General features: G+C 37.6%; 1 protein-coding gene and 1 non-coding gene across 2 annotated transcripts in view; both read right to left on the reverse strand.

Annotated features, from left to right (window-relative positions):
* LOC143889833 (Zn-dependent exopeptidases superfamily protein) overlaps nt 1-14295 on the reverse strand; it is a 70945-nt gene that overhangs the window by 25761 nt on the left and 30889 nt on the right. Inside the window, exons 8-11 of the mRNA XM_077394197.1 lie at nt 5488-5627; nt 5209-5374; nt 3945-4080; nt 410-506 (exon numbers count right to left, since the gene is read on the reverse strand). Coding sequence (XP_077250312.1) covers nt 410-506; nt 3945-4080; nt 5209-5374; nt 5488-5627 — 539 coding nt within the window. The remainder of the gene's footprint in view (nt 1-409; nt 507-3944; nt 4081-5208; nt 5375-5487; nt 5628-14295) is intronic.
* On the reverse strand, nt 10142-10244 carry LOC143891499 (U6 spliceosomal RNA). The gene has a single exon (XR_013255379.1). It is a non-coding gene; the product is annotated as a U6 spliceosomal RNA (small nuclear RNA).

Below are 14295 nucleotides of genomic sequence, written 5' to 3' on the forward strand. Positions count from 1 at the left end.
CATCATTGCAAGGTATCCTTCAAGTATAGCTTTCTTGATATTTATACCTGGTCCTCTAGGGCCCTCTTGCCCCTAGTTGTCACTTTTTCGTTTTGCCTTCAGGTCTTTCTTAGTGAAATCATCCTTTGAAAAAAAACATTCCAAAAGTTTTTACAAGAGAAAAACATTAATGGCATTGCATGTCAATAGAAATAGCTTTTTCAGCACCAAAAAAGAGATGAATTACTGATTGAGTGAATTCATATCTTGATGCCAGTGAGGATCCAATCCTATCAATAGAATAGTTTATATTGTGCCTCACAGTTGATTCTACAAAACGTCATATGCCAGCTCAAGCCAAATCCTCTGATATTTCATGAGGTAACAACAACAATTCATAAAAAGTAATTGAGCAAAAAGGAAAGCCTACCAATTCATTGCAGAACTTGAGAAAAGCAACCTCAATATAGCAAATATGATAGGAACAATGATTGCCAATAAAATTCCAAGGGCATGGATCAGCATTCCTGCAAAAGGCAGCAAAAATAACAATAGGAACTCAGGCCTGTGTCTACTTTCCATACGGTTGAATCAAAATGGATTAACTGAACTAAGCTACTTTCATAGACAGCCCAATAGAAAATTAGCTGTTAGATTAAAAATAGCACTACAAATATAAGCAGTTTCACGCAAAAGAATAGTTATGAATTTAAAAAAGGGAGGGTTGAACCCTCTGTTTCATAAATAACTCAAAAACACAGAATCCAACATTCAAGCATTTCCAATAAATCACCCACCTGCCCACCCACACAGAAGTGTGCAAACATGCATACCAAAATATAGAACAAGTGACCTCAAACCAAACAGATAAGGAGACCATAACCTTCATTATAAAAAGATCAAACCACGTGGTTGTGCCTGTAGCTCAATGACTGAGGCTTAGTTTCTCAACCTTAAGGTCACAGGTACGATCCCAGCTTACCAACGGCCAACCAACAAAAAGATCAAACCAAGTACAAACAAACCATAACTTCCATGTAAAAAGGTCAAGCAAGATGGGATAAAGGACTAAAAATAATGCTTCATGTCATGAGCATCTTAGCGTGCATGACTAAAGCTACAAGCCTAACATTATATTTGCCTGATTAACATGTTAAAGTTCACTCTGGGCTTTTGGTATTTGAGATTTGCAGAAAGCATTTAAGGAACTAAATAGAGGTTATGACAAAGCAATGTTCTGAAAATCAAATCGAATCGTATCATAAATCATAAGGAATATAATTAAACAAGGCAATTGGTAAATCTTACAATCTTAGGATTTTGTATGTATCATAGGTTTGTGAGGAAAAAGGGAGAGAAGAAAAGAGGAGAGAAGATAAGGGAAATCATAAAGAGAAGCTGCACTCCCACGCCCCATCACATTCACTTATATAAGTTAATAATAAATTACAATATGCCATTAGAGATGGGCCGTATCAAGCTTAAGCAAATAAACAATAGTAAAATTAGTGATAGTCCATATCAAACAAAAGCAAATAAAGTAATAAACAATAGTAAACACTAAACACTAAAAGAATCACGTTGAGACATGGAGCCTACACTTCTAGCATGCCCCCTCAAGTTGGTATAAAGATATCTATCATGCCCAGCTTACCTAAAATCTCTTGTAGATGAGCTTTGCAAACACCTTTAGTCAAGACATCTGCGACCTACTCTCCTGTTCTAACATAGGGATAGGGTGTGCAAATTTGAACAACCATTAGCTTCTCATTGATAAAGTTTTTATCCACCCCAATACGCTTTGTTTGATCATGCTGAACTGTATTATGAGTAATATTGATTGCAATCTCATTATCACAATAGAAACTCATAGATTTTTTAATTCCACCACCTAACTCATGGAGCAATACCTATAGCCATAATAGCCCACACTTCGTGTGCCATGGATCTGTACCCTTCTCCTACCAGATCTGGGCAACAACTAATTGTGTTTTACTCCTTCGGACAACAAATTAACCCGAATAGGGGAATAGTAGCCATATGCAGACATACGATCAGTAATGGAGCCAGCCCAGCGTGCATCCGTGTATGCCTCAACTCTTGTATACCCATGGCTGTTAAAGAATAAGCCTCTACACAATGAAGCTTTAGGTACCTGAGAACTTTAAATACCACTTCCATGTGTGGATTCTGAGGTGAAAAAATGACCTGGATGATAACACTAACTGTATAAGCAATGGCACAATGAAGCTTTTAGACACCTGAGAACTTTATATGTCACTTCCATGTGTGGAGTCTGAGGTGAATAAATGAACTGAATGATAACACTAACTGCATAAGCAATGGTTGTGTGTGTGTGTGTGAGAGAGAGAGAGAGAGGGGGGGGGGGGGGGGGGGGGGGGGGAGAGAAGCTGCACCCATATAGGAAACAAGAGCCTCGTATCTCTCTATGGATCCATCAGCCCCATAATTCAGTGTAAACCCAACTGCACCCCATAGGTCTTTTTTCCTATAGGTACTGTCACAAGTTCTAATGTACCAGGGCCCTCATGATACAGAGTGGGTACAGAAAGATCATTAAGTGTGCCGTCTGATACCAAGTTGATGCAGGGCGGACGCAGAAGTGATATTCCAGAAAGCATGCAGTGGAGGGATAGAAATCAAGCTGGTAGGATTAGAGTTTAGGTATTGGTTTTGGGCAATAGGAGTCGTCTAGGGCAGTTGGGACTGTTTATACCAGTAAGGGACTATTTAGGACTGGTAATAGCATTATAGAACTGTTTAGGACTGGTTTAGGGGACTATTAGGACTGATTATAGCATTAAGTAAATGTTTAGGACTGGTTCTAGGATTAATGGACTCTTAGGACTGATTGTACCACTAATGCACTTATGGTTTTTGATTTCATTATGCATTTTGGTTTCAATATCATTTCTGTGGAGAGGGAAATGGAAACATTTCGTCGTTCCGTGTGGGTTTCAATGAAAATTTAAAACCATGGCCGTAAAAAGCATGAAATTATTTTTTCTTTCTACCACCATTACCAAACTCCCTTCTTAAAACAATCAGAGATACGAACTATCACAATGCTGAAACAACGGATAAAATGATATTAAATTGTAACCACGACATGAAAGCTTTGCATCATGGCCATTAGGACACTTCTCGGAAACTGAGGAAATATCCAATTCCGATCCTGTCACGCCCCAACCCCACTGGGTCATTACAGATCCTGGGTAGGATTCCGCCCAAAATGGGAATGGGTTAGGGTTATGAACATATAATCATGGAATCAACTTGATCAGTAAAATGGACAGACATCATGGACCAAAATTTTCAAAATATCAAGCAAATTCACTCAAAAAGCACGTCTCCAAAAGAACCTGCTCCGAAACCAAGTAGTGGAGCTCCTAAAAGTCGAAAACGAAAAGAGAATAATAGAAGACAACAGACTAGGAATCAACAGAACTAAAACAACTAGACACACAAATTATATTTCAAGTCAGATGATTTAGAAAACATCAATTCTACAGAGTTCTGTATGGAGACCCTATTTAAAATCTTCGTGAGTAAACCTTAACCCTACTACAATTAATAATCACCATTCCCACTATCTGTCAACTGCCTGGCTAATGAAAATCCTCGAAGACTTTAACAAGTTAATGTAGAACCTCCTACTGTTTCAGGTTCAATGCCAAGTTACCAAAATCAAGATTTTTAGAATTCTACACACATTAAAGCATCTACAGCTCTTTTAAATCTGAATTCTCTTCTGCAAGCCAAAATAAGTGATAATAAGAATGAAATTAAGAGATTAGATCTATGTATGTATGCATGTATGTGTGTATCTACATGTGTACGTCTGTATGTGTGTGTGTGTGGAGAGAATGGAAAACTTCTTCAACATACAAGATGAAACCTTTCTTAAAGTTGAACCGTTGTTTCATTAATTTAAAGAGTCCTACCTTTCAGCAAGTCACAGAAGAATGCAAACCAAACACGCACTCCAATATTTGGAAAGCAGGAAATCAGTGGCATGAAAAAGAATATGATGATGGGAAGACTATGAAATATAAGAGCTTGCCTCCTTGAATATAATATCTGCGACAAAAACAAAGAAAAGGTATGTTACTTATCCTTTTGCTTTGTTGTTTTCAAACAATCAAATATTTGATAGGAGATCATATAATATAATATAATATAATATAATATATATAGGGATTTGCTGGCGTCCATCGCAAAAGGCATTTCGCAGATGGTCTGTTGCATGTAAGAGCAGCCACATAGCCTCACTTTTCAGCAGATTTTGTCCTCATTCATTAGGTGGCTGCTCTGACATGCAACAGACCATTTGCGAAATGCCTTGCGATGGACGCTAGCAAATCCCATATATATATATGAGGAATAAGATTGTGCGGTCGACCGCACCAAGCTTAGGTGCGGTCGAGGGCCCCAAACTCATGTGAGCCACTTTGTTAGGATGATCCAAAGCATTCATTTGAAAGGCCCTTACATAGATGGGGTATGTACAAAAAATCAGCTCCATAGGATCATCCTAACCCATCCATTTATGCATGTCAAAATGGATAGACACCGTTTGCTACAAATCTGCCCATTTTTGCCCTCCACTTTTGGAGGGGTTAGGATGATCCAATGGACCTGATTTTTTGTACGCACCCTATCTATGATGGGGCCTTGCAAATGAATGGTTTTGATCAGCACAAAAAATGTAGGACCCATGTGTTTGGGCCCTCGACCGCACCTAAACTTAGGTGCGCTCGACCGCACACTCCTTTTCCTATATATATATATATATATATATATATATATATATATATATATATATATATATATATATATAGAGAGAGAGAGAGAGAGAGCACACATATAGGGATTTGCAAGGGACCATCGCGGAAGGCATTTCGCGGGCCGTCTGTTGATGTGAGAGCAGCCACCTCATGAAAGAGACAAGATCTGTTGAAAAGTGTGCCTACGTGGCTGCTCTCACATGCAACAGACGGCCCGCGAAATGCCTTCTGCGATGGTTCCTAGCAAATCCAATATATATATATATATATATATATATATATATATATATATATATATATATATATGCAATCAGCACTAAAGAGGAAAGGAGAGGGAGACCAAGTATGAAGGCAAGATTATCATTTAGACAATTCATTCCACCCAAGATTACAGTGTGAAAAAAGGATTGATGAAGCATACCATAAACCATGATAAATAATCAAAAAAGACAGTTCGATCGTCCCATGTCCCATTCGATTCCAGTGTAAGAGATTTCCTTTCTTTTGCATTCCGTAGCTCACGAGAACTTGTGAAGGCTTTGATTAAGCTGAACAAATTCTCTCCACGTGCTTGGATGCTCCCAGGTCTGGTTTAAGAAAATGTCCATAAATAAGAAAAAAGTAACCAATACCAAAAGATCTATCAATATTTTTTCGAACTAAAAAGAATTTGTACCAAAATAGCACTTGTAATGCATACAATAGTCTTTCCATTGTATCAGAAGCAGTATGATAGAAGTAACCACCAAGGACAAATATAATATCCAGCCCAGGAATGTTCCCATGATCTTCAGCAAATATTCTGTAATCTGTGTCTCCGGGAAAAGCATGAAAAACATCCTGCAAAAACAAATTAAATCATTTGCAGACTCAAAAACTGTACATGACTTAAGGGCACATAACAAAACGACAATTAAGCAAGGAAGATAATGTAACAATCTCCTTAACTACACAACTTTAAGTGTAATACACATTCAGCTGCCTTCAGCTTTTCTCAGCCAAAAAAGGTTTATATATCGTGTTACAAAAACTCATCTTTAATTTTTGACAATGTATTGTACACAATAATTCTCCATGGATATAAATCCAAATGAAACGATGGACAATAGCTCTCAAAACAGTAACTGTGAGGAGGCTATAATATTATTCATTCAATTCGATTATTCAGAAGTCATATTTTGTATCAGCCAGAGTTCCAGACCCTTACTTATACGAGGTTATAAATGTTTTGTAGTTGATACTTGATACTCTAACAAGAAAAATGGAACAAAGATGTAGAAGTTGTGGGTGAAAGCACTGTCCTAGGCTTCCAATTATTTTTCGCTTTCTCATGGAATTGAAATCATCCATGTTGATCATTGAGAAAAAGAGTTCACGGTAATGTTTATTTTGTGAATTTGGTAACAAAAGATGAGCATCATTAATATATCTAAGTTCTTTCCAAGGAATCTATTATTGTTTGACACTATTTGATGGTTCGGTAAATATTTTGCACAGTATCATGCAACAAGAACTTTGGACCTTCACAGTTGTGTTCTACAACTTTGTGTTTTGTCCAGTGAACCCTCTGATAGAGCAATCGATTATCCAGTGATCACTTTTCATGTTTAATTTGAATTGTCTCATTTAATACTATTATTTCCTAAAAAGTACATTTATAAAGCACATGCCACTAAAATCTCCATCATACAATCAAAAAATCACCCACAAAGGCCACAGAATACTCAATTCAACCTGCAGAAATCAAATGACATCTTTGTAGAAAATCAATTTTTCCATTGTTGGGAGACAAACTTGCTAACAGAAGTTTTGGTCTCACATGTATGGTTTATAAGGTCTTCATTGAGGGGCATTATAGCATTGTTCGCTTCTAAGTACTACAACTCAACTCAACTAAGCCTTTGTCCCAAACTAGTTGGGGTCGGCTAATGAATCCTTTAAAAAATTTCATGAAGAAGGCGAAAGGATTTACCCGGCTCATATTGACTAAGTCTAATCCTGACACTAGTTGGTTCCTCTGCATGGATCATTTTCTTTCATTCTATCCTATCCAAGGTCATGTTCTCTGTTATGTTCCTAGCCCTCAAGTCTTTCCTTACTGTTTCTACTCAAGTTGGCACGAGTCACTTCTTCTCACTGGAGCATCCAAAGGCCTACGTTGGATATGCCCAAACCATCTTAAGCAGTGCTCTCTCATCTTCTCATCAATTGGTACCCCAACCCACCTTTTTACGGATGTCTTCATTTTTAATTCAATCTAACCATGTGTTGCCGCACATCCATCTTAGCATTCGCATCTCTACTACACTCATCTTATGGACATGCTGCTTCTTGGTGGCCCAACATTCTAAGCCGTACAGCATGGCTGGCCTCACAACTGTCTTATAGAACTTTCCCTTCAACTCGGTAGGTATTTTACAGTCGCACATAACTCCTAAAGCATGCTTCAAAGTACTACCCACATGAAAAATTCTAAAGGAGAATGTATGACTCTATCTTGAACTTCCCCAAAATCTCTCTCATCTTTCTCTCTCCCTATGTCAAAGTTCTCCTATCATTAAAAAAGATAATCCTAGATCGAAAGTTCATCAACTCCAGGAAGACAAATTAAGAAAATACAAGAGAAACTGAACAGATCTATCAGGACTAAAGATTGTATGCACCTACATGGTGGGAGGAATCGAGGATGTTGAAAGTACGGTGGAGCAAGGAAATTGCCACTCAGTGCGGTGATGCGATTGATGGTTGACAAGACAAGTAGATTCCTTGATGAGAGACGAATAGAGTAAAGCAAGAGTCTCATCTTTTGCATCGAGGAAAGACAAGATAATGCAGCTAGAAGCCGAATTCTCTCTAGAAACTTACACAGAATTGTTGGGAGGATTTCATGATACAAACTACGATGAGTATCTCGAAGGGGCAAATGATACAAAGTTTCGAGGAAAGTAATTTTGATGAATGTTACAATGAAAATTACAAGTCTGCTGCCTACAACAAAATTCCAATCAACCAATTTATGATGAAGACATTGGTGCGTCCATAGGAAAGGATGAAGACTAGGTTTATGATAGAGCCCCTTCTATAATTTTGATTCAATTTTAATAATTTCGAACTGGAAGAATCAAAAATTTTAAACAAATTTTTCAAAGACAATAATGGTTTTGTAGAACACATTGTTCACGATATTCCTACGAATTTATATCACTATATCAAGAAGATGGCATGCTCTTCTGGGGAAAATGTGAACAAGAATTTTTAAAGTACATATGGGGGATTTATGAAAAAAGCATTGAGTTCTACTCTAAATGCCTCAATTAAATGGAAGGGGTCTCCAAATATTTCCATTTAGAAGTACAAGCCAAAAGAAGAAGAAGTAGAAGACAATTTCACGAGGTCGTCAATTTAATAATAGTCGAATTTTCACCAATCAAGAAGGAATTCATCCCTAGAAAATAAATCAAACAAGAAATTTGAGAATAAAGGATGAGTTTGAAGGACTAAACTTTCCTGAATCTTGGTGATTTTCTTTGAATTTTCAAAATATTTTAGTTGGGCATTAGAAAGTATGTTTTGAAAAGAATAAAAGATGGGGTTGTTTCGAGCATTTAGAGTTTATAGTTGGAATTGGGGAAATATACATCGGCTGGTTAAAATAAGGATTTTGGAAGTTAGAAACAAATTAGGTTAAAAAGTTATAATTTCGACATGAGATTTAGGTTAGTCTTCTTCAAAAAGTTTCTATTTTTGTTCACAAAGGATTATAGCGGGGTTGTATGGTTGTTCTAGAAGTGTTCTAAAGTTAGAAAGTGAGTAGGTTAAGAAGGAAAGAATTTTGGAGATGAAAAAGAACTATTATATGATGTATAATATTCTATAATTTAGCCGACACTTTGAATTTATTGCAGACACACGTGAATTGTCGTGTCCGACATGACACCCGTGTCCACACGTGTTGACACTCCTTTAGACACTTTAAGTGTACTGCTACAAGTGTCAGCAACTTTTTATGTATGTGTGTGTATGAGTGTGGCACTATTTCTAGATTTATAGTGGTTTCCATTTCAGATACCTCATATCCATGTCGAAACTTGGCACACGAATCTGTGACCACGAATCACGATTATATGTACTTTCTATTTTAGCCGTGTCTCCGTTTCTAAATTTTGGGAGTTTGTCGTGCCAGACACTCCGTGTCCGTGTCGACATGCGACACTCGTGTCCGTGTCCACAAATCATAGATAATATTCTTTTTGGGTAAATTTTGATGACTCGTGATATTTTATGTTTAGATATGTTATTCTTGCTTCGTTATTGATTTTCAAAAGGAAAAGACAACCCAATGCTCTTATTCTCTCCATTTATTGTTTTCTTTAAGCATTCTATAGTTTTTTCTTGGGTTTGGATCTTTACAGCACATACTTGTGAAATTGTATCCTTACTGTATAAGAGCAGTTTAATCCATGCACAAAACTGCTCCCATGTTTGCATACCTAAGCATGATGATATGTTCATTGTAAAAACTATTAATTAAGGAAAGTCAACCATTCTTGCTAAATGGTAGTGAAACATCTCTAAGTCCTTAAGATCTCTGGGCCAAAATCACTACCAGAAGCACCAAGGATCTTTTCCATGGAGAGTAAAATATTGAAGGATCACTAATATTGAGTTCTTCTAAACAAGGGTATAAGATTTTAAAGATTGCATAAGATGTGAAATTCAAGATAGAGAAACATTTATTTCAACCTTGATAAATGGTGTGGGAAATAATCGTTGCTGAGTACATTGTTAATTTATCGATCCTAAAGCTCTATTTCTGAATACTTGCCTTCAAAGTCTAATCTAGTCTCATCTCAAATCCAAAGAGACATTATACCATTGAGACATTACATCTGTATTTCTCCCATAAGATGTAAAGATGAAGCAGCTGGGAAAATGACAATATCGATAGTTTTATTTGAAATCAAACCACTACCAAATTAGGAACTAAAATCAAGCTTTCCCTACTCACCAATTGGGAATTCTGAGTGGCTTCTCACGGCCAGAGCATTTCTTTGCCAACACTTAATGCTAACAAACAGGTAAGCATCGTGAAAGTGGAGGATCTGCGACATAATAAATTGCAAACTAGATGGTTAATCGGCAGAAAAGTCTTTGAAAATTTTCTTGCGTTGTCATGGTCCAATCAGCTCTAAAAAAATTTCAGCTTATTAAATTCATGTTTATTTATCGTGCTTACTGTATTGATGAATTATGGATGTAGAAGTGCTGTCCTGTGGGAAGTCGAACAGAAAAGACTCCACAAAATCCTTTCCATTCTGTGGAAGAAAGGAATTCTCAAGTTCTTTTTTTTAAATGAAAATTTGGACCATTTCTCGAGTTGTGCATCTCATCCTTGCGCAGGGGCCATGCTAACCTTCTCTGTATCGTTCCTATTTTATCACATGTCTCCGAAGAGACAGGAAGTCTAAAGTTCTTCTGGATCATATACTAGCTTAAAATGTCAAATTACATATATAGTTATTGTAGTCTATTAAAAAGCATTAAAGAAGTACTGCTTTTAAGGATTTCCCTTCAATCTTCAAAGTCACAATTGGTTAGGACTTAGGAGTTTATAGGATTTTGGGGGTGAAATTAAGGATAGAAGATGGGTGGTGTAAGTCATCTCATAGAAAGTTAAAACCTAAGCTTTGATGGAAGCAACAAGGTGCTTCAAGATCCCATGGTGAGCACAGGCAAGCTGAATTTGGAGGAGTTTTCTCAATTTGTCAGCAATTGTTATTTTTGCCACCTTATGCCCATCCAGTGATTCTCAAGATAGTGAAACAGAAGTCACAACAGTGAGTAGCAGAATGAAATTCTTGAAGAAATTAAGCATGAGCAAATCTCAGATCAAAGACAATTCTTCCTTAGTTGTAAACTGGTTAATGAAAACTACTTTTTATAACTAGCAGCTTCTGAAGATTGCTGATTTTCCCATATTTATCGAGAAGGAGATTCTTTGGATGATTGCTTTGCTATTTTTAGTACATTGTGTGGCGAAAAAATAAATTGCATTATAAGAAGTTGGTTTTTAATTTTGAGCATTGAGGATTGTCGGGTGCTTAAGAATCACTTTAGTTTTAGACCTGATCTTGGGAACTTGTACTTGTGTCGTCTGAAAGAATTTTATTTGTTAAAAAAAGTCAATCCTGAACAAGCAGAGCAAAGTCTAAAAATATATCATATACAAAATGTCCACAAAGTTGTTCCATACATTGTGTTTGCCCATTTACAGTTGAAGCCACACTCAAGTCAATACATCAATGGCATAAAGGTGACTAAGATAATTTCCAATACGAAAGAAAACATTTTTCTTTAGGTTTCTAGATAACTTCAAAGACACCACACGCCCAAATCAATTTTTCTTTAGGTTTCTTTATGGCTGAGAAAGAAAGTCTACTTTTAATGGACCAAACTCGCCCAAATCAATTTCCTAAACAACTCATTCATGTAGTTATATTTAATAATGTTGAGAACTGTCACGTAAGGGATTTGCTAGCGTCCATCGAAGAAGGCATTTCGCAGATGGGCTGTTGCATGTGAGAGCAGCCACACAGGCTCACTTTTCAGCAGATTTTGTCTTTATTTATGAGGTGGCTACTCTCACATGCAACAGCCCATCAGCGAAATGCCTTCTGCGATGGACGCTAGCAAATCCCGTCATGTAATATACCTTCCACATGGGGGTATTTCAGTCCTTTCATGTAACACACCACACGTATATATATATATATATATATATATATATATATATATATATATATATATGAGAGAGAGAGAGAGAGAGAGAGAGAGAACGGTTCCTACACATGTGTAGATAAGTTCTCTACACACTAGCTTAAAATACAGTCGGGCCACATTATTTGGGTGATCCAAGCCATTCATTTTTAAGGCCCTCACATAGATAGGGTGTCCACAAAAAATCAGATCCATAGGATCATCCTAGCCATTCGAACTGTGGAGGCAAAAAATGGACTAATTTGTGAAGGTTTAAAGACATCCATTTTACCTCCACAAATCGTAGGGTTGGGATGATCCTATGGATCTGATTTTTTGTATGCACCCTATCTATGTGAGGGCCTTTAAAATGGATGGCTTGGATCACCCAAACAATGTAGGCCCCCACTGTATTTTAAGCTAGTGTGTAGAGAACTCTCTACACATATGTGTAGGAACCGTTTTCTCATATATATATATATATATATATATATATATATATATATATATATATATATATATATATTAAGAGTAAAGGTTTTTGAGGCATATAAGCTTATCTGAGCTCGAGCTCAAAAACTCATGTGGTCCTACATTTTTGGGGTGATCCAAAGCATTCATTTGAAAGGCCCTTACATAGATAGGGTGCCTAGAAAAAATCAGGTCCATAGGATCACCCTAACGCTTCCAAAAGTGGAGGGAGAAATAGACAGATACTGTACCCTGTTGTTAACAGAGAAAACAGACTGGGAATACAGCATTGGGAATGTTCATCTTACCGGACCTCTATTCCTGACTAAAGATAGGGGGAATAGAATAAGGTACGACCTAATTCGAATTTATTACGATATTTCTTTCTTTGTTGTTCAATGAATTCATGTCTCTTCTTTTTTGGCTACTTCCACGACAAGTTATTTTCGGTATTTACATAATGAAACAACTCTTAGTGGCACTCTTTGGTCCGTTAAACCAACTCCAACCAAGAGTTGGCCCTTAGAAAGGTGAAACAAATAACAAACAAAGAAGAAAAGGGGGTAAGAAGATTCAAAAAAGGTGAAGGAAAGGAGGCTCTCAACCCTTCCTTTCCATCCTAAAGGGAGTACTCCGCAAGAAAAGATGAAGAAGAAGAGAGTTCGATTAAGTTCGGTTCGAACAACGGTTGACGAAGTGGGAATTCAAAATTGGAGATATCCTTTCATCGACTTTACCCAATACGGGTTTCTGAGCTCGAGCTTCAATAGCAAACATTAATAAAATATACATGTATGCAATATTATAGATCCACTATGTAGGGTTATCACCATCGATCAATATTTCTACATTTATACAATCTTAATAACTTACTATGCATAGTTAGCACAGGGCTCATATGTGGGCTCCGAGTAACCTCATCATCGCCCTAAACCGGCGAACATCACAAAAATCAACGAAGATCTAGAAAACCAAATGAAATCCCGAAGACTGATAGAGGAACTACGGTACCACGTCAAGTACCTCGGCCAACGATTCTACCATCGCTAAGGAGACAACCCTCCTTGCTCGACGATTCGTCATCTTCTCTTTGTGAGTAGCAACCTTCTCCCTAGCAGCCAGGCGAGCAGCATTGCGTTTGCTACGGCAGGGAGAGAGCTTTGATGACTCGGAAGTGCTTCTATCAAAACTTTGTAGTGTTCAGGACCATCAAATTCTGATGGTTGTACAAGATTAGTTAGTCTCTTAGCTTATCTGAGCTCGAGCGTCAAAAACTCATGTGGGCCCACATTTTTGGGGTGATCCAAAGCATTCATTTGAAAGGCCCTCTCATGGATAGGGTGCCTACCAAAAATCAGGTCCATAGGATCATCCTAACCCATCCAAAAGTGGAGGGAAAAATGGACAGATACTGTTTCTCCATAGATCTGCCCATTTTTTCCCTCCACAAATGGAAGGGTTAGGGTCATCCTATGGACCTGATTTTTTGTAGGCACCATATCTGCCCTTTCAAATGAATGCTTTGGATCACCCCAAAAATGTAGGACCACATGAGTTTTTGAGCTCGAGCTCAAATAAGCTTATATGAGCTCGAGCTCAGAAACACTTTCCTCATATATTAATAGTATTTTCGTTCGAGAGACATGACAGTGTCTTCTTCTACTCTTTTCTCCATTCTCTCCATTAACGCATGTAACATGGTATCAAAGGGACAGGATGAAGATCAATAATTTCCTCCGTGAAGACGAAGATACAATCACTACAACCTTATCAACCCTAACCCTAACCGTACCCATCAAATCCACAAACCCAAAATCATAACCCTAACCCTAGCAGATCCTGCTGTTACTGTCCCTGAGAGCGTGCCTTATAATGCCTCTGTCTCATCACGTACCCGCTCTCGCTGTTGTATTCATTCGATCTCTGATGTTGTTTTTTATGCGGGTTTATCTCATGGTTACCGGTCCTTTCTTCTGTCTCTTCTGTTTCGATTCCGCGATCTGTTGCAGAGGCATTAGCTCACCCTGGGTGGAGAGCAGCGATGGATGCAGAATTTGGTGCCCTTCAATCTAATCACACTTGGCAGTTGGTCTCTCTTCCTCTAGGTGATCAAGCTGTGGGTTGTAAATGGGTTTTACAGTCAAATATCTTCCAAATGGGACAGTGGAACGGCTCAAGGCCCGATTGGTTGCAAAGGGCTATACTCAGGCCTATGGCATTGACTATACATATACTTTCTCACTTGTGGCCAAAATTCCATCAGTTGGATGTAAAGAATGCC

Source organism: Tasmannia lanceolata, unplaced genomic scaffold (assembly GCF_043159265.1).
Source record: "Tasmannia lanceolata isolate RefF3 unplaced genomic scaffold, GAP_Taslan_0.1 ptg000013l, whole genome shotgun sequence".
Taxonomy (NCBI): domain Eukaryota; kingdom Viridiplantae; phylum Streptophyta; class Magnoliopsida; order Canellales; family Winteraceae; genus Tasmannia; species Tasmannia lanceolata.